Genomic DNA, 23443 nt, shown 5'->3' with positions numbered 1-23443 from the left:
CTGCGAAGGCACTAGTATTATCCTGTCTTAGTCTCATCGCATCGGAGTTAAGAAATGCCGACCTTCCTCTACCCTGGTCACTATTGGACGACGCGACTACAAAGCCTCGAGGTAGAATACAGAAGTAAGTAATAAAACAAAATGATGTTGATAACAACGGACGGACGAACATTTACTCCAAACATCGCACAGCCACCCTTGAGAGACTACACGTGAACGGACGAACCACGCGTCCTGAAATGCACACCAGTTGTACATACTGAACTATACTGTGTTGTGCCGTGTTGTACCCCTCAAAAGACATGTTGCTCGGCCCGCATCCGGACACGGAAACGGACCTAAGCGCATGGCAACCGTCCCGCCAACATTCATGAACACAAACAGAAACACGCACATGGACCGCCACGATGACGACTTCGACTTCGACGATGATGGTTTCGACGACCTCCCCGACGATGCCCTGCAAGAGCTGGAGTTCACAGCCATTCGCGCCACCCAGGCTCAACCCGCTCCGTTCAACGCGCCTGTCGAGTCCAACTACGGCGAGGAGGATGAGGACGAGTTGATTGACCTCAGAGATCAAAATGGAATCCCTCGACAACAGTCATGGGCCAATGCCCCTTCTCAACCGTCGCGTGCACGCTTCGATCACGTCTACGCTCACAACGATTATGCGCAGGACAATCCATCGCAGAACGATTCCATGGACATTGACGAGCAACAGCCCCGGCGCTCCCAGGTCGACCCACAACAATTGCTCCTCCGTGTCAAGAAGGTAGGTCATTCAACATGTATTCCAAACGAACATAGGTCCTAAGCCTCGTAGTTGGAGCAAGAGAAAGCTCGTCTGAACCGAGACCTACAAAGCGAGAAGTCCAATGCGCAAAAGACCGCCGGCGAGGCTGCGACTCTACGACGGAGACTGAACACTGTCGCCCGCGAACACGACCAGTCCGTACGCGAGCTGCGCCAAAGCAACGACGATGCGCTCAAGAAACACCGGGATGAGATACAAAGGCTCAAGCAGCAGAACGAGCAGGTGCAGACAAACGTTATGTTTGCGGAGCACGACAAGATGGCAGACAAGGCCACGAGAGTCCAAAAGAGTCATGTATCGATCAGGCCGAAACAGCATCCGGTGATGAGCCCATCGAATACCCCAAAAAGACGCCAGAAGAGTATCTCCGCCCAGGGCGGCTTCGGGGACGGGTTTGGAGACGAGGATATGGCCCTGGCATCCCCCAGCAAGACTCGCGCAAAGTCCAAACCAGCTACACCAAGGCAAGCAAATAAGCGGAAAAGGAATGTAACCGATCAAAGTCCTATTCCTGCATTGCAATTGAGCGAACCGCGACAAAGAGCCAACGCGGCCTCTCCGTTCGAGCCCAATGAGAAGGGGGAAGCAATATTGAGGACCAATCTGCAGCGAGAAGATCATCGATTCCAGCTTCTCCAACGACTAGTGAATAATCGATCGTCAAACGGCAAAGATCGAGTTCTTGAAGCTATGACAAAGTATGCTTTCCCGTCCGAGCCTGGCAAGCAGCTGTCTTCGATCGTGTACGATGACTTGTTGGCCTGCAGTCTAGAACATGACGTCCGGACGCTCGCCATCAAAATATGCCATATATTTCTGTCTCTATGGGAAAGGAGCTTGGACGAGGCATACTATGAGCCCATCTTCTTGTACCTGGATGCGCTACATTTCATCTTGGCATGCGAGCCATCTTCGACCGCGGTCGCCATATGCGATACGGTTGTTCCTCTCATCATGAAGTCTGTAGACTTAGTCTCTATCCCCATTGCTGATGCGGGTCTTTATGGAAGCGTGGATGAGCTCTTCTCGCCGGCGCAGCGCAAGATAACTGCCTCAATCGATGCACTCGACTGTCTTGACCTCCTCTACGCAATCGTCTCCGCCTGCGTTTCTTCCCCGGAAGCAATTACCCACGTCTGGCAACTCATATCCTTCGACTTCATCCTCGTCATCGTGAGAAGCCGCCAGCCCCTCCCAACCGTTCAGACCATGCTTCGTATTCTCAGCACCTCCGCCCTCCCAACCTCCCTCGGCGCCATCCACCCACCAGCAACATCCCCATCCCACGAACAGATCATCTCCGAACGACAAGAGCGCCGGGAGAACGAGCTTCTCGAGCGCCTAACCTCCATGCTCGACGCCTCACTCTCCACCATCCCCGACCCAACCACATCCCCATCCCAATCTCCAACCTCAACCCACACCTACACCCCCTCGCAGACCCTCACATTCCGCCTCCAAGTCATCAACCTCCTCACCCACTTCTCGATCCTCCCCCACGGCACTCACCGCCTCCTCACCAACCCGCTCCTTCTCCCCCGCCTCATCACCTTCCTCCACGCCCAACTCTCGACCCTCTACTCCGCCCCTACCTCCCCCACCCACGCCCTCACGACGAAAACCCTTAACACAACCTTCACCCTAATCTACAACCTCATAACCTCGCACCCCCACACCGCCGCCGCCAATAAACCCCCCTCCTCCTCCCCACACGACTACTCAACCTTCATAAACGAGCGGCTCGCGCTCGTGCCCGGCGGGCACCACAAATTCCTCGTCACGCTGACGCGCATCGCGTTCAGCGAGGGCCTCGTCATCGAGCAGGGCATCGACGACGCGGTCGTCAAGGGCGCGGAGGACCTGCTCGACGGGTGGCTGACGGGGCCAGAGGGCGAGCAGCTGCTCGAGGTGTTTGAGCCTGGCGGGACTGGGGACAGCGGGTCTCTGTCGGTGAGACATTGATATGCGATTGTGGTTGTAGTAGTAGTGGTCAGAGTAGATGAATCGTATATGTGAATAGCAATCCTGCTGACTTCCTCCTCCTCTTCGTTCCTCCGCTCCATATCAATCCCTTCCCGTGATAGTCTCACTGAATTCCTTCCCTCACCCTCGCCCTCACCCCAGATTTTCCAAGAGTAAATATAAGAAAAACACCGCTAAGGGAAAACATAAGCCAAAGAGTGAAATGCGAGCCGAGTGAGACAGCAGACAAGACGCATAGGCTATCTGCGTAGTGTGAGTGGGTGTATGTACGAACATCGTCTCTCGTGTAGTGGTGGAGATGGGGTATGGGAGGGTTAATCGCGGATGGACTACGTAAGGAGGATGATGGACGGGTCTGAGGTCTGGTGTGGTCTGGTGTGGCATTCGTGGGCGTGGTTAGCGGGCGGGCGGGAGGGGGAAGATGCTTTGTCGTGTGGCAAGAGGATTAGGAGAGGAGGGGAGAGGGAGGGAGAAGGGGAAAAGAGGCATGTGCGTGTATATCCTGTCTTCAATGAAAGCTATCTACCTAATTACATCGAGTTTCGTGATCTCTGCTATGTAGTGCGTGGTGAAAGTGGACGGTTGGTAAGTTGGGCGGTGGAGAAAGAGGGAAAGAGGGGTCTGGGTAGATTATATCTTGTAGATGATGCCGTCGCTGTACATGATTTTGTTCCTGTCACTCAGTGTCTCGAGAGCTTTCTCTGCTTCCGCCGTGTCGAATCTCTCGCGGCCGGGCCCGCTGCCGAGTCGGGCATTGACTGCAGCGATGAGTGGCTCTAAGTCTGCTGCATCGTTTGCGAACAGTGGACCGTCGATGAGCTGGCCTAGGGCGGTTTGGAACACCTGAAGTCGCTGGGGTGTGATGTCTTCTGATTGGGTTTCTTGAGACTGTGAAGACTGCGTTGGGGGAAGTTGGGACGCAGGGCGTGACGATGGTGCTTGGGAGGGAGTTGCAATGCTGTCACGGCCGGAGGGCTTGGACACGCCACTTCGTTGCGTTGTTCGTTGCGAGCGTGGTGTGCTACGGTAGAGTTCGTCATCTTCCTCAGCCTCTGGATCTTCGTTATCGTCGTTAGCGGGTGTTTGAGTCGTGCTTGGACGCTGACTCCGAGTGCTCGGTCCTCCGGTTCGGCGAGGAGGTGCAGTCTGCTCCTCTTCGTCGCCGTCCTCGTTATCGTCGGAGCTATCGTCGTCGGTAGACATCGCATCAGGATCCCGCGTCGTCCGCCTACGCTTGCTCTTGTGAGACTCAACTACTTCTTTGAAAAGGGCAAAGCGTAATATTTGCTCTGCTATTTCGGCATCCTTCTGCTCGACCCGTTTGGAAAGACGGGCTTTGGCGTGAGCGGTCGAAAGACGAATGAGTGTTTCTAGTGTACGTGCTGTGATGGGCGATGTACGGCGTGTACCAGAGTCGAGCTCATCATTGCGGAGAGCAGAGTAGGCCCCGACGACATGATCGGCAGCTCCTTTGGTCAGAATAGGCTTTTCCCGCTTCGCGTACTGGATATACTTCTTGATGAAAGGAATGCTGATAACTTCTGTCCTACGAGAGGCACCACGACCCACTGTGACAGTCACGCCAGAGTGGAGCATTGGATTGAACTTTTCGTATACCTCCGTGGGGCGGTTGTTGTCTGTGTCGTTCTCTAGGCCAACACCTAGCATCTGGGCACCTTCCTCGCGGACTGGAGCACCATCTTCTGCCCCAGGTTGCCGGTAACGGTGCATTCGGAGGACATGTTCAGAGACCTGTCTGTCACGGGCATCTTCGATGTCGTCGGTAACAACGAACAGCAGATCAAAACGGGAAAGGAGCGAGTCAGGTAAGGCAATGTTCCTGTGCGGGTCTTTGTGGATGTCGTACTGGCCAAATATCGGATTGGCGGCTGCAATGACACTGCATCGTGCATTCAGCGACGTGTGGATACCAGCCTTTGCAATGGTAACAGTCTGCTGCTCCATGACTTCGTGAATGGCCACGCGATCAACATCTGACATCTTATCGAACTCATCGATGCACACAACTCCACGGTCACCAAGGACCATGGCACCGGCCTCCAAGCGACGTTCACCGGTCTCTTTGTCTGAGGTGACGGCTGCTGTCAAACCAACACCAGAAGATCCCCGACCTGTCGTGGCGATTGCAAGAGGAGCAGTATTTAGAACAAAGCGAAGTAGTTGGGACTTTGCCGTCGAGGGGTCTCCGACCATGAGGATATTGATGTCTCCCCTGAGATGGGTTCCATTATCCAGGTTCTTCTCTTGACCACCGAGCAATAGAAGCAAGATAGCCTTCTTGATGTAGTCATGGCCGTATATTGAAGGCGCAAGCGACTGTGACAAGAGGTCGAAAACTCGCTTATTCTTAGCAACTTTGTTGATGTTGCGAATGTCAGTGTCAGTGATTGTTGCCTGCGCTATGCCACCGCCCGACTTGGAAGACAGCAAGATTATGTTATTCGCAAGGATCAAGGTACGGAAGGTGGCGCTACCAGACGAGGCATTCCGATTTCCTAAAGACCTATAGATTCCGACGAGCTGGATCCTGTCACCGGGCTTAACCCGATCCACCAAGTCATCATCTAGGATCACATCGACCGACCTTGGTAGTTGACCGGCGGGGGCGCGCTCCGGCATTTCTTGAATCGAGATAGTTTGATGATCCCGATAGGTGCTGAAGCCATATTCTGTAACCAGCTTCAAACTAATTAGCAGATTCTCCATCATGTCCCAGAGGAATCACTTACAGGATTGCCATCCTCATCCTCTGTAGGGTATACGCTTGTGCTTGCTGCACCCATGGTCGTCGTCTGATCGCGATAGTCGCGGTAATGAAACTTCTGATTGGTTTCACTATAATGCACACTTCTGACAACCTTTGGCCGGACAAGAGATGTCTTGGTAACGATTCCCTCCATTGACACCATGTGATTGAGCTGATGTGAGCTCAGAGTGCGCGGATTGCATGAGAACTCGCCAAAGCTGCCAATGTAGGCACAGTAGTATACGGCGTCTTTATCGGTTTCGTGCGCTGGTCGACCGGGAAGGGCCTTGATGACTTCCTTGAGGGCCATATCGAAGGATTCGGTGAAATTAAATGGATCGTTGAGCAGACTGCAATGAATTAACACGGGAATCCTAGTAGATTCTCTGCCTTTGTATCCTACCCATCTGCAAGATCCCTATTGTGTGCTCTTATCTCATCCAAGCTTACTGTGAGCCGCTTTAATCCCCGGTTCAGCATAACCAGTATGTCTGGTTGGTAACTGCATTGATCAGAACTGTCGCGTGCAACTAGAGTAAAGGGAAGCTGATTACCTTCGCGCAGACACATCCTCTACCGATTGTTAGCATAAATGGTCCCTGATTACATAGATTTTTTGAACATACGAGGAAGGAGGAATTCTTCGACGAGCCTCAGACGTTGCTTTTTCTCCTCATCGCGGAGAGAATCCGCCATTACGCAGAATATGCAAAGGGTTTAGTGCTCTTGGAGGCGACCTATTCAACGCAAAAATGCTGCGCTCGTAGAATCGCGAAAATGGAGGATATGTGGGGTATCTCAAAGAAGTGTGTTGTCGCAATGCCGTGTTGTTCAAGGGCAGGAGGGGTGAAAATGGGGTTGGCGAGGGAAGCGCGTATAGTCGATCTTGGCGCGACGCGTGCACGCGTTAATCAATTAAAGTCTCAAATTGGGTTAGTCTTGTTCTCGTCGCAATGCACCGACATAGGCTTCAATAATGAACGAGATATAACCTCCTGGATATCCAGTTTAGGGATGCAGAAGTCTAGCTGCCTCGCGGACTAATCTAGTCTCTAATTTTTGATACCTATCATTTTGTAACGCCCATGTCTCAAATCGTCTGCACATCGTCACTCTGCCAGAGATCAGGCTGTAAGCAAACACGCCGTATGCACCATGTGTGCAGATCAAGACATAAGACGTTGTCTCGTCGATACACAGCAAATAGTGATGCCTCAATCCAGCATTCATGGTATGTTTGCCGATATCAGAACAAAGAGAATATGAGCGCTTTGGGTCACGTACAGCAGCAAGCAATGAGCACGTCACAGAATGTAGGATGTCTCTACCCGTCCATGATTTCTTGTTTGTGAGGCAACAACCCAGCGCAATGGTGGTTCTAGCAACAGGAATCTTCTATATAATGACCGTAGTCAACACCTACCCTTTCGCATTCCACAGCTCAACTGCAACTCTGCCGTTCGCAAGTCCACTTTACTTTTGCAAATCGCTATTCACCTACAACTTTGTCGGTTCGCAAGTCCACCGTACTTTTGCATTCCCCTTCACCTCTCTGAAGTTCCTCAGAAGCACCTTTCAGGGATTCGCAACCACTCCTATCTATCAATCACACAAACCACTCAAAGAAAACCCGCAATAATGAACACATCAACCACATCGCCAGCTCCAGCTGAAGCAGGCTTTCGAAGGCAGCTTGTCTCGATCCGCTTCAGCAATGGACACGGCCTTCGACTATGCATCAATTTGGACAGCAACATTCGGCTTGTTCAATGTAGATAGTTCGAAGTGGATGGAACGAATGGCACGATGAGCTCCTACATTGGGGCCCCTGTTCCTTTCACCGTTCGAGAGTTGGGTTTCTACCCAGACCCCACGCAATTCGATGCCATTGCCAACGGTATTCCGGTCCTGGCTAATCCAGCCAACCCACACGCAGCCTTCATTACGTGGGTAAGGGCCTTGCTCGTTGAATTGCACGCCAATCACTGCCCCCCTTGGGAGGCGAATCGAAGGAACTTCGTATGAGATCTTGCGTCATGAGAGGGATAGGGCGCTTTCTCTTCAGGAGTGCTGGCATCCGACACGACTTGGCAAGCTTGGTGGATACTGGCTCAGTGTTTGCGCGGTGGTTGAGCTTCTAGCCCAGCGCTTGGATTGAAAAGGGCTTGGATGATGTGATCAGATTCCTTTGTGCGATGGTTCCCAGTGTGTTTTCATCCGGGGCAATGTCATAGAAGGAAGACTTTTGTGTTCAGTGGGTTTTCATTTGGTGCGGAATTCACAGAAGGAAGACTTTTGTGTTCAGTGTGTTTTCATTTGGTGCGGAGTTCATAGAAGGGGAGAGTTTTTGATCCTAGCGATCGGTGGCTCGACCCTTATACAGATTATCTCAATCTTTATAGATGTCTCTTTCTTTGTATCCCTTTGCTCAACGTCACACTGGAGCGTGAAACCTGACAATTTTACTACAGTGCGTAGATATAGTGTCTGATTTGCCTTTTGCATGCAGAACTGGTCACGCAAAACAATGCTGTATATTTGTGCAGAATCAAGTATCATCTATTCTACCTAGTATCAAATCATCTCATTCGCTCACACAACTCTGCTATTGCGTGACAGAGTGTGCAGAGGCACCAACTGTGCTCGTGGCATCTAGCAGAAGAAGCTATAGTGATTGATCTCCCGCATGACCTTTACTTCATTGGAAAACTGCTTTTTCCAATGAGGCATCACCTGTTCCAGGAAAAGTTCCACTTCTTGCACCTGTCTTTCGCTGTCTAAAACGATCGAATCCCTCAACTGGATGATCTGCATGTAGGCAGGCCACCACCCGGCACAATCCCAATTCAGCAAGGTCACCTTCCAGTCGACTATAACCCCAGAGGGATCAAACTTCGGATTAACGACCACGTTCTCAAACGAAGGGTTCATATGAGTGAAGACAGGTTGACTGTTCTGACTTTCTCCAATGGCTTTTTTGAAGTCCGATAGCCATTTAATGTCTCTCTCAAGGAATTTTTTTACTCTGCACGTATCCGCCGCGCGAAGCTCTGCACATTCGAATAATGCGGAAAAAAACTCATCGTAGCTCTCATAAGGACCGCATGGTTTCTTGTATCGTGAACAAAGACCGTGCGTGTAATGTGGCCAGGATCCATGCTGAACTGTACCATAGAACCCTTCCGAGGGAATTGATCGCATGATTTTAAATTGTGTAGCGATCTTAGAGCCGATAAGTTGTTTGACCTGTTCGTTGAATCCCATCCATTTTGCCAAGTCCAAGACTTCTCCTTTGACGATTTTTGCGACGAAGAAATACGCGTCGCACTGGTACGTCTCGTCAAAACTACGGAAGGCTGTATACACTTTGGGCACACGCATACCTCGTATGTTCTGCAAAAACAACATGGTTTCTGCTTCTTGGATGATGCCAGGGTGATAGCCCTTTTTCACTAGGAAATTGTCAATGCGACATGTATACCCACCGGCCCAGGATCGTGCAAATGGCTCCAACTCCTTATTGATTTCCTCAATGGACGGTATGCGGGGGCAGTTGGGGGCCTCGTAGGGCAGTTCCATTTTATACCATTGGTTGGGGAGTGGAACAGGGCGGGCATGATCTCCCGCGCGGATTATTTGGTCCCAATCGGTCGTGCCATAGTGTTCCAGCAAGACTTCATCCTTGCTGCGTAGCGCCGCATTAGGTGCCATTTTTGTTTAAATTCTTAATTTAGATGTGTCATTGATGAATTGTACGTTGCTCTTGAGGCTAATAATAGGATGGAAATGTGTGGACTTGTTCTATGTGGTTCCATTGCGTTAAATACTCACAACCATGGCAGGTGCGGTGCAAGCTTTTCACCAACTATCAGCGATGTTAAAAGGATTACAATGCCTCTACCTTTCACTATGTAAGTCACTTGGTTTATGATGCTATTAATTGGCGTTGGACCCAAAGATGATAAAATCGAAAGTGGCCTTATCGGATAGCCAAGCATATCACGGCCCATCCTACATTCCAACCATGCATGGTCCCGTTCATTTAAGATGCACAATGTGTCGAGAAATAACGAAGAGGACGATCTGGTATCACTCATTCTGTATTTTGGGTGTTTCTGGGGAAGACTCTTCGTTGTCACAAGCCTGTTCACAGGAGGGATGAAGCCAGAGGAAACTGGTTGATTCTGCAGAACAACATTCATTTCTGGAATCCCTTAAGCTCATGAAACTCATTGGAGGGGCGTCTTCCATAGCGATTGCTCAGTTGATTGGCGTATCTATATTTCCCCGTGTTAGATGTAGCCATATGTGGCATTTGGTTGCCCCCTTACAAGCAATTGTCACCACTGCCATACTATACCGGATGCTCTAGTAATTCGATTTCAGGTTGAATGTTAAAACATAAGACATTGAGTGTTTCGAACAAGTCGTTCCTGTAGGGTTCGTACATTGACGGAGTGCCCACCAAACTACCCGTTATGATGGAAATTACCCATAATTAGGTACGTCCCAAAAAAGGCTCAAGTTAGAAGAGAAAACACCAATTTTAGAGCGAATTTCTGGCTGTGGACGTTGATTTTCAAGCATTGCGTTGATAGGCTGGTGATTGTTCCACAACATTCCCCGCGGACACCACTTGCATGGCTGCCTAGCTTCGCTCCATCTTGATATAACCTTCTGTTCAGCACACAGACGGACACACACCGTTCCCCGTCAGGCCGAAATGAGGATACACGTTATTTGGAGAATGCTATGGGCGAACGCCATAGTTGCACGTACCACTGGCCCCGATCTCGTCGAACTTGCTCGCAGCACGGAACTTTCGAAATTTCCACAGCCTGATACAAGTGCAGACCTCGACAACAGTGAGGATTGGAATACCCAAAGTAATCATGGTGGCTGGGTTAATCCTGAAGATCTTCCATCAATGCCGCAATGTATATCATCGCAAGACCAAGATGAATGGCTGCGTGCCATGACTAGATGCACCGGCAGACGATGCACGCGTCATTTCGGAGTCATCTGCACTCACCATCAATGGCTCACTCAACTCAGCTGTCTGAGCCAGGAGTTCTCACCCAACTTTGTCCAGAGATACTACGATTATTGTAGCCGATCGGTACTGGCTAAAGCACAATTTTACAACTGGATCCGCGCTCTGACTCACAGAAGCTGGCTGGTTCACCTTGGCGATACAAACGAGCTGTTGTATCTTTCGCCAGCCTCGCTCGCGGAAGGATATGCTTCTGTCGACGTGACTGACCGCGCACCAACATGCCTACAAACTGCGGTGTCTTCTTCCTCCGAGGAGCACTACTCTTACTCAATAGCTTCCTGTGGATTCACAGGTTCCACGAGACATACCGGGAACGCAGCCCGTCCATGGGAATATAGTGAATCCCTGAAGTCTATGATATCGCTAGACACAGAGACCGCGGGCTACGACCTCGTCCGAAGCAGCCTTGGTGACTGGGATTACTTCGACAAGAAATGCTTCTGCAGCGTATTTACCATCGAAGAATCCAGTGAACCCTGTAGGAACTGGGGGCCTCTGGAACTCACGAAAGAACGGCTGTGGATGAATGCCATCTGTGGACCACAGTCACTCCCAGCAAAGTGGAAAGATTCATCCCGCATCGCAGGTTTTCCCTACATACCTACACGAGATTGGCAGTGGCCGAAGTGCATAGAAGACATACCAACGAACATCACTCAACTCCCTGATAAATGCGCCGTGGACGTATGTGAGCTGGACCACAGCGGCTTCTGCCAAGTCCAACACTCGGTGGATAGGGCATGCTTTTGTAAAGGAATGAGTTACAATGACTGCGGCGGGACATGTCAGCTCTTCGAAACGAGGATCGATTATGTGAAGTGGCTTCACAGCCTCTGTGGCAACGTCAGTGACTGGCATGGCCTACCCGACAACTGGCGCAAATTGGCCTCTGTCATACCCCTTGATCTAATACCCTGGCAATGGAACGTAAAGGCTGTTCAAGAAAATAGCTCGGCTTCAACATCGCCTATGACTTCCCTAACTCCCACACAGTCGTCTGATTCCCTGAACTGGAAACTTGCGAGCCTTCTGTTCATCAACCTAGGTCCGGTCGTCGCTGGGCTGCACTTAATTAAAGTGGAAGCAGTGCACCACGTTGTCCACAGACTTGGTAGTCAGCTAATACCATCGGATTGGCTTGTCAGCGGAATCTTGATGGCTGTTGTTCATCTTCTTACGAATTGGATTAACGCGAGTATCGTGCAATCAACTCCTGGATACGAGCTTGTTCCTGTGCAGGAACTCGTACTCCTTTGGTGCACGATGCCGAGACCCTCGTGGTTGACTACTATCTTGGCTCTTCAGAGATTTCCGGAGACCTTCGAATCTTCGGTCGTCGCGGCAACCTTGACTGGAGAGATGATTCTGCAAGCCCTAGGTTGGTACTATATGTACATGACATTCGATTACGGCCAAGAGCACAATCTTTACAATGACAGGATGAGCAGGATTTCTGTTTGGAAGTCAGCATTGCTAGTCTACATGGGCGCGCTGATGTGGCTAGCTGTTGCAATCGTTGCAGTAGTCTTGTTGATTTTAGCATCATGCAGAAGCAAACGCAAATCCGTGCTAGGGAGGTACGAGACGCGAATACCCACGGCATCGTCGAACATGCGAAAGGAAACGATGGAAAACATGATGGGTTTGTTCAACCAAAGATGGGAGGATTTGGAAGACAACATCGCGCGGCACTGGCTACACAACGATCCAATCCGAGAAGTAGATTCATTACTGAACAGTGGTGAATGCCAGAGCATGGGATATGGTACTTTCTTTATCGCCGTACGAAACAAACAAACCATTTCAAAGGTAGTATTGAGGTTGGTTTGTATTGCAATCCTCAGCGTGTTCTTGCTTTGGATTGCGCAATGGCTCTTTTGGGGAGGATTCATCGCTCTTGCAGCGGACGAGTGAGTGATCAAATCCCAAGAACATTTTTAGTAAAGCTAAGAAACATCTAGGTATTGCCCTCCAAGACTGGAGATACTGACGATCGTTTGGTCCATCTCTGCGTTGGTGACGACTGCGCCGGCATTTTATACTCCTTCATAAGCGATAGGTGGATGCGACTTCCAGAATACCGGCTAGAACAGAGGAAATTGGCTGCGAGCAAGACAAACGGAACAACAAGATAGAAATCTCAACAATCTGTTGATCATGAGGGCATAATCAGAGGGTTGACCTCCGACGGATGGAATGACAGTGTTTTCTCGATGCTGAACTCGTGGATCCCCCAAATCGAATTCGATTGTCCCCACCCAGACCCCTTCACTCCCCGAATCGGTGCTCCGGCTAAGCCTTAATTAGTTTCAGGTGTCTCTACCAAGTAAAGTTGCTGACTTACGAGAATCTGAAGGTGTCATGTTGTTGATGTGAACCTGGCCGTACTCAAGTTGCTTAGATACATTGTAAGCGTGCTCCCAGCTCGTACTGTGGACGGCGGCGTTCAACCCGTACGCTGAGTCGTTGGCCTTCGCAATTGCATCGTCGTCGTCTTCTGCAATGTACACTGATGCGGATGGACCAAAAGTCTCTTCGTCCCATATTCGAGCATCGCGCGAAACATTTGTAACGAGGGTTGGCTTTAGACTTGTCGGACGGATGTATTCAGGTCCGCCGACGAGAAACTTTGCGCCCTTCTCTTGAGCGTCTACTAGGACATCGTAGGCATGCGTTGCTGATTGTCTTGTAACAGAATCGCCGGCTGCGGGAATCTTGGAGAAAATGGCCGTGAGGATCGCAACAAAGCGATCATAAACACTCTTGTGTACGATGATCCGTTCGGTGGAAAAGCACAACTGTCCATGATCGGCGACGGCTTCAAATAATAAGCAAAAGTATTGTCAAGTAGTAGAATGGACGATACATACCACCCATAGCACAGAGTTGAGCGGCCTTTTGCAGATCTGCATCTTCTAGAATTATCGCAGGGCCCTTACCGCCCAGTTCCATCAGGATTGGTTTTAGGTATTTGGCGCATACTTGGCCAATCTTGCTACCAACTGCAGCGCTGCCAATGAAATCGACCTTTCGAATAGCTTTATGTGATACTATCGATTCAACCACTTGCACAGCATCCTCTCTCTTCGCTTGGATGATGTTCAAGACTCCCTTAGGGATACCGGCTTCTTCGAAGCATTCCACAAGGACACTGTGGAGGCGAGGGCAAAGCTCAGATGCTTTGACGACTATTGCACATCCAGCCGCCAAAGCCATACTGATTGCGCGGACTGGCAAGATGACTGCCCCATTCCAACTACGTGTTACATCAGTGAATCGTTTCCAACTTGATGACGACAGTCGTCAGCACTTACGGAGGGATGATGAGTACTACGCCCACCGGCTCCCGCACAACAATAGTAAGGCCACCGATTTCCTCCCCATCTGGCTTCGACAGCCTCTGTGATACCGTGCCTCGAATCTCACTGGTCGCGGCCGCGATCTCCCTTGCATACATCGCGCCCGCCATTATGTTGAACGCCGCAAATTCCTTGGGGCAGCTCGTCTCTCTGACCTGCCAGTCCATGATTTCCTCCCGTCTGCGATCAAGTACGTCCGCCGCCTTGAGAAGCAGCGAGCGACGATGCGCAGGCGATGTTTTCCGCCATGACTTGAAGGCCTCGGATGCTGCATCGCAGGCTCGTGTCGCAGAGTCGGGGTCTGCAGATACAGCGTAGTGAATAGTTTTATTCTCTACGGAATTCACGATGGGAAATAGGCGGTCTTTGTCCACGGGGTGGGGGCTTCCATTCACGTACAGGGGAACAACAGGAAGGCCGTCTGGCGCCCCGGCGTCTTGGATGAAAGGCATAACGGTGTTTGCTCAAGATATGAATAGTATAGCTTAAAAGAAGTCTTTGTGAAAGATTGGGTCCGTGTACTTTCTGATTCTCTTTATACGAACCCTTTGGTCTACGCCTCGGGTACCCGCCACCATGCTATGGAAGCCCGAGATACCAAAACAGGCCGCAAACATACTCAGTTCGACAACACCAAGATGATAGCACCTGGAGAGTTGTGGGGCCCTTTCGATTTACTTTTCTTGTTGCTGACAGGAAATGATGTCAGATGCGATATTCACTTCCCAAAAACGCAGTATGTCGCGCAGGTGTGGGTGTAGTAGGAGGCACAAGACAAATAGCGTCGCCAAAATGAGAAGTGTAGGAACGGCGATCCGGCAACCCTTCAAGTATCCACACCATCGCTATCTCGTTAACTCGTTAACCTACTGATAATTTTTTACTTACTTATTAGCTATACAGCTCTATATATATCTTAAGTTTTTTTAGCATATCTTATAAGGCATAGGACATTAACACTTTCTTAATCATCATCTTCATTAAATATACTTCTATTTGTAAAATTTTGTAACTAATTAGACAGCTACTAACACCTTTTCTTTTTACACCACAGTATCTACGTATCCAGGCACCCATTCTATGCCTCTATTTCAACATCGAATCGCTGTGCCAGACAGGAACAAACATTGGGTGTTCTACTGTGAATTGCGAAAAGCGTGATCGACTACTCTCTCTTAATTTGTCTCCATCATGTCGCTACAATACCTCCACGATAATGATGCGCTATTACCTATTACACCGTATCGTACAATGACCCATGGCAATACATACAAATGTAGAGGTGGTATGGTATATGTCATGTGATCAGCTGCCAGTGTTCCATGTCTTCGGGGAAGGGGGGTAATGGCACAGGACGTGTAGTTTCTCATGTGTCACGGTGCGTGAGTGGGGATCGACGGAACCTTCGTATAATAAACTATGACAAAGGGAGAAGAGCGAAGGAGGCGGCGTACAGAGTTATCGATTTATCAGGAATTAACGTTAGCAGTCAGATTAAAGGGACAGAAAGAGTACAAGGACGGTTCATGCTCATGTGTAGTGGTGAAAAGATCTCAATTGCTACGGAGGAAACTCTAAGAATGCTATGCTGAAGGGACGAACTGCAACGAACAACGCCAGGATGATATGCTGAAGGGATGAGCTGCAACGAATAACGCTAGGAACACAATGCGCACTGCAAGAAGCAATGCAAGAGGGTGGCGTCAGGTATCATGCACAACTCCCCAACCGAGAACTCAACGGCATGAAAGACGGACGGATGCGAGACCTATTTAATCGACCTCATTGACGTCGAGGTGGTCGACCTGTGTGTAGGATCGGTAATGGAGGTCGGTGGAGCGTTTGGCAACCAGAGAGCGCTTGGTGACGACTTTGTTGTCCTTGTCGATGTTAATGCAGCCCTCAACGTTGTGCATCTCGCAGAGAGGGAACAGCTCGCGGGTAGCCATGTTGCAGTAGTAGCCGTCCGAACCAATAGCGTCTGGGCCGTAGCTTGTCTCGGACTGGCAGAGCATAGTGGCATTGTCAGATGGGAACGAGGAGACGAGGAGGCGATCGGTCATCCACTGAGGGCGGTCTTTGCTGATAGCTCGCCTGGTCTTCTTGCTTGGGACACCGTCGATCTCCACGGCGTCTTTGGCGAAGATTGTCTTCGAGCAGGCGGTATCCTGAGAAATGGTGTCTTTAAGCTTTTCGCCGTAGGCCAAGAAATCGATCTTGATAGCTCCAGTGTCAATGTTGTCTGTGTGGTCTGCATCGATCCATGTGCAGAAAGGTTTGTAGGGCTGGCCATTGGAGTCGCGTCCTGCAACCTCCCTGCCCCAGTTCCAAGCATGGCCACATTTGTAGCCCACATCACCTGTCCAGGCGGCATCGGCAGCACCGTCGAGGTTCTTCAAGACAATCCAAGAGAGACAGATGCCGCCGTTGGTGCCGAGAAATGAAATATACTGTGATTGCGTGCCAGGGCTCTGCTGGTCAAATGTGTAATCAGCGATATCGCCACTCTGGATATCTGCTCCAGCTGTGTACAGAAGTCAGCATGATTTGTTCAAAGATGGGGAGCATATCAAGCACTCACGAGACAGATCACCGATCTTGGCATTGTTAGAGTCGTAGGCTTGGATCTTTGCAATTCTGCCGCCATAGTCTGAGCTGGTAGTATTCTGAAGCCCGACTTTAACGCGGATAGATGCACCGCGAGGGCTCGCGTCTGGCAAGTTCGACTGAGCGAAACCGATGGTGGTGAGGAGGGTTCCCACGAGACCGATGGCGTCAATGACAGACATGTTGGAAGAGGTGTTGCTGGGTTTCTGAAAAAAAAAAGAGGATGACTTGGTAGCTGATGAGTTCTCAACAATTGGTGTGCAAGTAAACGAATGTGGTGATTTTTGGCTGAAAGAGTGTGGTAATCTTCGATGAAAAGAGTGTGTTGATCTTCAAGTGAATGAATGTGTTGATAGTCGAGAAAGCATCGATCAGAATGAGCTTTTATATATCTGCCTTCTACTGCTACAACCCAAATCAGAATGAGCGCTTGTTAGTAACAACCCAACATCTCCAGTTTTTGATAAGTGACCATAAATTTCAACGGCGCTGAGAAATGTTTGAATAATCTCCGAGACGTCTCGATTGTTTTGGCTGCATAAATGTCAACCAGAATAGGAGTGTTGGTATGCAAGTCCGATCCATGTGCATCCGTGCATGGCGCTAGCTGTTTTGATGCGTTTCGTCACTATAATATACGAAGATCTCTCGAACATGTCCGGATTTCAGAGGGACAGGCAACATTTTTCTATTTTCCCGATGTTGCAGACATGAATGCCATACGAGTGGAGCGCGAATGTGATCTCGTCTCCAGCCTGAAAATGTGGTACCAATACTCGAGGATTCTGTTCACTGAAACCGGACTCCGGGAATTGCAGATATCAAAGTTGAACTCATGTTATGGATCTATTTCGACTTTGCTAAAAAAAAAAACTGTCGCGATTGAGTATGGGCTAGATGGCAGTTCGAGATCAAGCTGGGGGGCGCAGGAGTGGAGGAGGGAAGAGGTGGAGGGGAGAAGCATGTCTCAACTTCTCTATAAATTGAGGTGCGTACCGCACCATCAAGTCTCCATCAACACATCTCCAATTCCATCACTTTCGCTTTACGCAGTCACTCTTTATCGCTCGTCGCAGCACACACTCTCGTTTCAATCTTCTTTCTGTTCCATTTTCACTGTTCCAATTTTCCAGTACCACCAAAGCCAATCCTCAGAAATCTTTCCATACATCCAAGATGCAGATCCAAGGCTCCACCTCATCCATCACCCTTGCCATCATCGGCTTCCTGTCCCTCAGTACCGTAACTCTTGCTGCGCCGGCGACCGCCGAGCACGCATCGCGCGAGGTATCCGCCAGACAGACTCCCAACGTTCCCAGCGCCATCAACATTGGCCTGCGCGAGAACAGCAACCCCGACCACGCCATGTGGGTAGCGTGGGTGAACGGCGAGGACCCATGCGATTCGGGTCGCTACCAGGAATTGGGCGTGTACAACGACCAAGGCCAGCCCTGCAACATCCGCTTCTCGTTCCCCAACAAGGACTTCCAGTACAGCATGCAGGGCTGCGGAGAGCCGGACAACAACATTTGGTTGATGCAGAATGGGAAAGACAACGTCGGCTCTTGCAGATACGCGCCAGGGAACAACCCCTGCGCTGCCGGCACCACTTTCAAGGGACAGTGGCAGTGTATTTACAACCAGTAGAATCACGGAGGGGTGTAACTTGTCAGGAATATCTTTTGCTGAATTCAGGTTGTGGTGGGGAGGTGGAGACACAGGATGCGAGGTATAGATGCATAGATGTATAGGTAGGCGTATGGGTGTAGTTGATATAGCGAGTGTATACAATCCGGAATTAAATGCTTTTCCCTTTTGGAACGATTGAAAAATTGTCGATCGTGATGATTAGTTAGTACTGTGTAGTGAGGAAAAGAGAGAGCATGATGCACGTACCGCAGAGTGCTGCTCCGGAGTGGGGTTCTTAATGCCGATTTTCTTAGACTTGGGCTGGGCTGGTCGGTGCACAACACGTCGACATTAACATCGACAATATATCGCCGAGGAAATAATGATGTTATTTGATTAATATTTCAGGTCGTGCGTGTAGGGTGTTCGTAGTAAATAGGAAGGTTGAATGAGCGACTACCTGACCATGTAGTATCGCAAAGACCTGTTTTGTTAGTCCAACGGTGGCCCCTAGACTCGGACTGCGGTGCGGTACGGGGCGGGGACAGCCAGTACAGAAACATAACCGTTGCGCACAGGACAACAGTTGCCAACGGAGAAATAAAAGGCCCTTTTCAGATGACACATTCGCAGATTGATCGGTCGATTTTTAAGAGTCTAGGGGGAGAGGTAAATGTTCTTCACGGGTGTTCATTTGAGGTTCTTGGGATACGAGGGGAAGAGCGCTGTTATTGTGCACAGCTAATAGCATAATAAGGTAAGGAACAGCAAACTAGAGCATGTAGAACAGCGCGCGAATAGCCTGCTAGAGGAGATTTACGTAGATCGTTGTTTTAATGGCTAGGATAGGAGCGTATATGAGGCCTGAGGCCCGTAGTTGCAGTTTTGTCGCTGTTGTTGTAAGTAGAAGAGGTGGTAATTAGAGATTATGGTGCTGGCGCCAGAAAGAAGGGAGCAGTTACAAGTAAATTACTCGCTAGTGTAGTAGAGAAACTTGAGCATGACAATAAGGGGGATAATGCTGGTGCAGGAGCTGGGAAACATACCATTGCTTGTATTGTGCTTTAGGCTACAAAGGAACCCTGCTTGAAGCAGTTCGCAGAGGTAGCTATACATAACATTATTGGGTATGTCTTATAACAAAGCTTGAAACATTCAGTATACAATGTGTTCTTTCAATCAGGGGCTTTGTTAAATGTGCTCCTATTCTTGAGATTTTGCGATTGCACTGGCAGCTACTAGTACCTTTCTTTTGTATCCGCCTGTACAACGCCTATTTCGCATAAACCATTCACTAATGGGCCTGATGGTCAACAACTTCAATATTGTTCCTGTCCTTGGTGAGCATTGATTTCGTCAAGCAACTCGATTACACCTACCCCATGGGATCAAACACGAACGCCCCATAGTAATTCGGATGATACATCTCACGAATGCCAGGCTTTCCATTACAAGTACCACCGGCCTTAATGGCTTCGGCATGGAACTTGTCTACCGTCTCATGGTCCGTCGCCTTGAACGCGATGTGTAAACCACTGATCTCTGGTCCCTCTTTGGAGCCGATCCAAAAATCAGCGGACGCCTTGTCGATTCCAAAACCGCAAGCAACGCCAAAATCCAATTGCTTGGAGTAGCCGATTGGGGCGAGCGCTGCGGTGTACCATTTCACCACTTCCTCGTACCTGGATGGTGGGACGTGGAAGGAGACGTGATCGAGTCCTGTTGCTCGTTGAGGCATTGTAGCTTTAGTGTGTGTAGGATTGTGTGAAATTGATAGAAAGGAGGAAGGTTAACAATTTGGCTTTTGTTGAACAAAGAATCTGGTACGAGAGCCTTTGCTAGTGGGACTCTTTATAGTGATGGCATTGTCAGCTTGGAGCGGGGTCCAGGCAACCGGTGAGACCGCGTGCAACGCGAAAACACATGATCAGTAGAGTGACTTAAACCCCATAGGTGTAAAGGGCATGCAAGACATGAGTAACAATGCTCCATTCCGACACTCGGGTGAGGATTTTCGATTCTAGTGTACATAAACTACGAATTTCCTGACTACAATATCCAATCATGTCTTGCCTTCTCGGAAACCTGCCCGCTATTCGTCTCGCATTCTAGGCATCAAGGCTCGCTTACTCTAGCATTCCTGTCTTTGGAAAAAGGCCCTGCCCTTAACAGGGTATCTCGACGTCTACCCGGTCCACAGTTTCGGAACCGGTTCCTGATATACTGAAATATCCTTGGGAAAGTATCCAGTCGCATTGTCATGAAACCAGATCCCTATCCACATTAACACAAATCCATTGCGCAAGCTCTAGAAAACTGCAACTCACAAGGATCATCCTCTTTATACGCATTCGGAAACCTCACGAAATCCATCGGCACTCCTATCACACCATCAGCACAAACTACCAATTCGTCGTCCACTCCCACGAAACCACCTACCTTTCCCCTCCCCAACAACCTCAACATGCGCACAACTAACAAAGAACTGACTCTGCTCCCTCTGCCAATTCGGCATAAAATGCTCCATCCTCATCAGATACCTCCCCGGCGGCGTCGCCTCCGGCATCGTGAAATTCATGTACGGCTCGCCCGTCAACAGCCACGCAGTCGCGTTTCGCGTCCCCTGATACGCAATCTTGAACCAATCCCCTGCGCCATCGTACTCACCCAGCTCCCTCACCCCGTCCGGAAGCCTCGACAAGAAGACCTGTCCCGGCCCGTTGTGGAAGATGTAGCCCTGGGGCTCGCCTTTTATCTCGGGGGTCGAGAGCATGAAACTCACATCGTCGCCGGCGCGGATCACAGCGGTTTGTATGCCGGGATTGCGGAGGGGGAAGGTGGAGCGCCCGCAGATGAGATCGGGGTCGGAGGGGGAGTAGATGGGGTAGGATTTCGACCAGAGGGTGGTGCCGCTGACGCCGAGGATGTCGCGGATGTATTGGAAGTCGGTGGAGAGGGTGTTGTTGACGATTAGGCGGCTGAAGACATCTGTGCGCGGTGAGTGTGGTTGGATGAGGTGTTAGTGGTGGTTGCGTACAGTGAGCGCTCGAGGTTTGTAGGAGGGTGATGAGGGCGGGTGCGATCTTGCGAAGTTTCATCATGGGAGGTAGAGTATGTTGTTTGTATCGGACGTTGTAGCTTGTAGCCATGACATAGTGATGATCTTCAAGTAGTTTTATAGTGCGAATAGGTCTATATAAGTATATGAAATTATGCTACTTAAGAAACATTGACAGAGACTACGTACTATTTGATAATAGTCATGCGACAAGGCTGCAGTAAGATAGATGGGCAAAGTATATTAACACCGCTATACAACTACGACGATGTCTTAGATTAGATTGTCGTGAACGCCCTGCAACCAAATCTGGATTTTCACATCTACGGTTGACGCATGCAAGATAAACAAACAACGGAACGGCTATATTCATGCATATTACTCGATTGCGTCTCGTACGAGACAGATCGTTGACGACATATGGACGGTCGTTCAGCACGATCTCTTCAGTCTCGATCTCACATTAGAATGTCTCAATAGCTCTTCTGTCTCGATCTAATATCGGAGTGTCTCAATACCCCACATTTCAAACGCAACCTTAAATGAACGTCTTCTTGTGAATCCCATCATGCAGCTGGGGACATAAACGTAATCTATTATAGTGTTCTTGGAAGAAAGATGCGAATGCTGAGATACTACCAACAATCATACTCTCTCCCTTTCCGACATTTACTCTATGTAGTCATGCAAATTCGACAACCCCCATGCTCATCGCAGTCTCAATCCGCCCTAACCTCTCCCATCTAACCAAGGATCTTAATGAACCCCCTAGTCTCGTTGGCGCGCAGAGCCTCGCCGGTAGTAGGATCCGCCGAGTTGGGGCCCAACAGCCTGATGGAGAAGTAGTCCAAGCCGCTGGAGCCCTGGTTGGCGGGCTGGTACTGGAAGCCCCAGGTGGTGGAGTTGTCGTAGCCGCCGATGAAGGCGCCGGGCTGCTTGACGCCGTCGATGTAGTGCTCGAAGATCTTGACCTCCTCGCCCTCGATCTTGTACATCAGGTTCGCGGCGTACGGGTACGGCGCGATGACCAGGGGAGTCCACTGGTAGTTGGTGGGAGCGCCGGCGGCGGTCAGGTCGGTGGCAGGGCGGGCGTGGAGAACGCCGTCCTGGCACTGGAGAGGGGTCTTGGCGTACTTGTTGTCGTTGGGGAAGTTGATCTGCTCGGGTTGTCAGTTTTTGATATAAGTAAAGGATGCATTGTGGGGACTCACGAATCCCCATCGAATGGTGGGCTTGCGGTCTGTTGCGGGGTTGTAGGCAATTGAGTAGACGGAGATATCGGAGAAGCCGTTAATAGCAGCGTTCTCGGTATCTACAGTCTGGAGAACCCAGGGACCAGCGATGCCGGTGTCCTCATTGTAGCCAGGGTATGAAGCGCAGCCTTCAGGGAGTGCTTGGGCCACGACATCGGGCAGGGCCAATGCCGCAGGGGCGCTGAGGAGGAGAGAAGCAATAGCGAATGACTTCATGATTAACGATTGAATTATTAGATTTTACGAGGTACTTTGGACTGAACGATTGAATGCTGCGATGAGTAGAGATGGGTAGAAAATGAAGATCGTCGAGACTTTATATGCCAATTTCTTCTAGCTTCTCACCTGTCCTACGAAGAATTGCCATGACACCGTATCCCAGGCAGTCGCATCCTTCGAACAGAATGTGTAATTGGACTTGACAATGCTAGAGGAGATGGTGCCTGTGCTCAGATCATCTCAACGTCCAAGCCACAGACGGGTCTCCCGAGAGCTTAATTTCTCAGGCAACGAGCCAGTAGGAGAAGTTCGCTGGTCCACAAGAAAAGGAACATGGGAAAGGAAAGGAGACAAGATATCGAGGGGATTCCGGCTCTAGCGATGGAAGGGTGGACGGTGATTGGTGGGTGCCTGGTTTAAGGCCTCCCCGTAAATTAACTCTAACTAGACTAAGCAAAGGAGAAGAATGCGGTCAACACATCAAGCGCACTGCCTCAGCCTTAAGACCCCTTTGGTAACGCTTATACAAACAGACCCCTCACGAAAGGTATCTAGACTTTCTTCAATGCATGCAGATGCATCTGATGTACAGAGTAGAGTTGCATTACTGTTCTGGCCTCTACTTTCTGCGAACGAGGTGTTTATTTCACTTTGCGGATGTTCTACACAGTATGTCTTTGGACGTCTTGACGCCA

At 49.9% G+C, this 23443-nt stretch overlaps 11 protein-coding genes across 11 annotated transcripts; 4 read left to right on the top strand and 7 right to left on the bottom strand.

Annotated features, from left to right (window-relative positions):
• The first annotated feature begins 146 nt into the window (after positions 1-146).
• Positions 147-2894, top strand: BU24DRAFT_399888 (uncharacterized protein). Its single transcript, XM_033525429.1, has 2 exons — positions 147-775; positions 827-2894. The coding sequence occupies exons 1-2, from the start codon at positions 347-349 to the stop codon at positions 2777-2779; spliced, it is 2382 nt and encodes a 793-aa protein (XP_033378833.1). The 5' UTR covers positions 147-346; the 3' UTR covers positions 2780-2894.
• Positions 2895-3289: 395 nt separating this feature from the next.
• Positions 3290-6397, bottom strand: BU24DRAFT_378542 (DNA replication licensing factor MCM3). Its single transcript, XM_033524667.1, has 5 exons — positions 6194-6397; positions 6122-6140; positions 5971-6069; positions 5551-5917; positions 3290-5500 (listed from the first exon to the last, which is right to left on the bottom strand). Exons 1-5 carry the CDS (start codon positions 6261-6263, stop codon positions 3431-3433), a joined length of 2625 nt encoding a protein of 874 aa, XP_033378832.1. The 5' UTR covers positions 6264-6397; the 3' UTR covers positions 3290-3430.
• A 138-nt stretch (positions 6398-6535) lies between these two features.
• On the top strand, positions 6536-7289 carry BU24DRAFT_59346 (uncharacterized protein). Its single transcript, XM_033534449.1, has one exon. The coding sequence runs from the start codon at positions 6796-6798 to the stop codon at positions 7204-7206; it is 411 nt and encodes a 136-aa protein (XP_033378831.1). The 5' UTR covers positions 6536-6795; the 3' UTR covers positions 7207-7289.
• Positions 7290-8654: 1365 nt separating this feature from the next.
• BU24DRAFT_312810 (uncharacterized protein) lies at positions 8655-9149 on the bottom strand (the record flags this gene model as incomplete). Its single annotated transcript, XM_033522842.1, has 1 exon — positions 8655-9149. A coding segment is annotated over one exon (495 nt), but the record flags the coding sequence as incomplete, so codon positions are not given.
• A 1165-nt stretch (positions 9150-10314) lies between these two features.
• Positions 10315-12675, top strand: BU24DRAFT_356777 (uncharacterized protein; the record flags this gene model as incomplete). Its single annotated transcript, XM_033523915.1, has 2 exons — positions 10315-12533; positions 12585-12675. The coding sequence occupies 2 exons, from the start codon at positions 10315-10317 to the stop codon at positions 12673-12675; spliced, it is 2310 nt and encodes a 769-aa protein (XP_033378829.1).
• Positions 12676-12778: 103 nt separating this feature from the next.
• On the bottom strand, positions 12779-14434 carry BU24DRAFT_399877 (aldehyde dehydrogenase; the record flags this gene model as incomplete). Its single annotated transcript, XM_033525428.1, has 4 exons — positions 12779-12915; positions 12968-13441; positions 13494-13879; positions 13938-14434. The coding sequence occupies 4 exons, from the start codon at positions 14432-14434 to the stop codon at positions 12779-12781; spliced, it is 1494 nt and encodes a 497-aa protein (XP_033378828.1).
• Positions 14435-15754: 1320 nt separating this feature from the next.
• Positions 15755-16771, bottom strand: BU24DRAFT_399872 (uncharacterized protein; the record flags this gene model as incomplete). The annotated part of the gene is made up of 2 exons (XM_033525427.1): positions 15755-16506; positions 16564-16771. The coding sequence occupies 2 exons, from the start codon at positions 16769-16771 to the stop codon at positions 15755-15757; spliced, it is 960 nt and encodes a 319-aa protein (XP_033378827.1).
• Positions 16772-17597: 826 nt separating this feature from the next.
• On the top strand, positions 17598-18387 carry BU24DRAFT_427609 (uncharacterized protein). The gene has a single exon (XM_033529267.1). The coding sequence runs from the start codon at positions 17766-17768 to the stop codon at positions 18234-18236; it is 471 nt and encodes a 156-aa protein (XP_033378826.1). The 5' UTR covers positions 17598-17765; the 3' UTR covers positions 18237-18387.
• Positions 18388-19512: 1125 nt separating this feature from the next.
• BU24DRAFT_467120 (Glyoxalase/Bleomycin resistance protein/Dihydroxybiphenyl dioxygenase) lies at positions 19513-19956 on the bottom strand (the record flags this gene model as incomplete). The annotated part of the gene is made up of 2 exons (XM_033532420.1): positions 19513-19549; positions 19598-19956. The coding sequence occupies 2 exons, from the start codon at positions 19954-19956 to the stop codon at positions 19513-19515; spliced, it is 396 nt and encodes a 131-aa protein (XP_033378825.1).
• An 882-nt stretch (positions 19957-20838) lies between these two features.
• On the bottom strand, positions 20839-21237 carry BU24DRAFT_319659 (lytic polysaccharide monooxygenase; the record flags this gene model as incomplete). Its single annotated transcript, XM_033522914.1, has 1 exon — positions 20839-21237. A coding segment is annotated over one exon (399 nt), but the record flags the coding sequence as incomplete, so codon positions are not given.
• Positions 21238-21657: 420 nt separating this feature from the next.
• Positions 21658-23061, bottom strand: BU24DRAFT_454847 (uncharacterized protein). The gene is made up of 2 exons (XM_033531342.1): positions 22488-23061; positions 21658-22433 (listed from the first exon to the last, which is right to left on the bottom strand). The coding sequence occupies exons 1-2, from the start codon at positions 22743-22745 to the stop codon at positions 22020-22022; spliced, it is 672 nt and encodes a 223-aa protein (XP_033378823.1). The 5' UTR covers positions 22746-23061; the 3' UTR covers positions 21658-22019.
• Between the last annotated feature and the right edge of the window lie 382 nt (positions 23062-23443).

This window comes from Aaosphaeria arxii, assembly GCF_010015735.1.
Source record: "Aaosphaeria arxii CBS 175.79 unplaced genomic scaffold BU24scaffold_11, whole genome shotgun sequence".
Classification (NCBI taxonomy): Eukaryota; Fungi; Ascomycota; class Dothideomycetes; order Pleosporales; genus Aaosphaeria; species Aaosphaeria arxii.
This window is presented reverse-complemented; position numbering and strand designations above follow the sequence as displayed.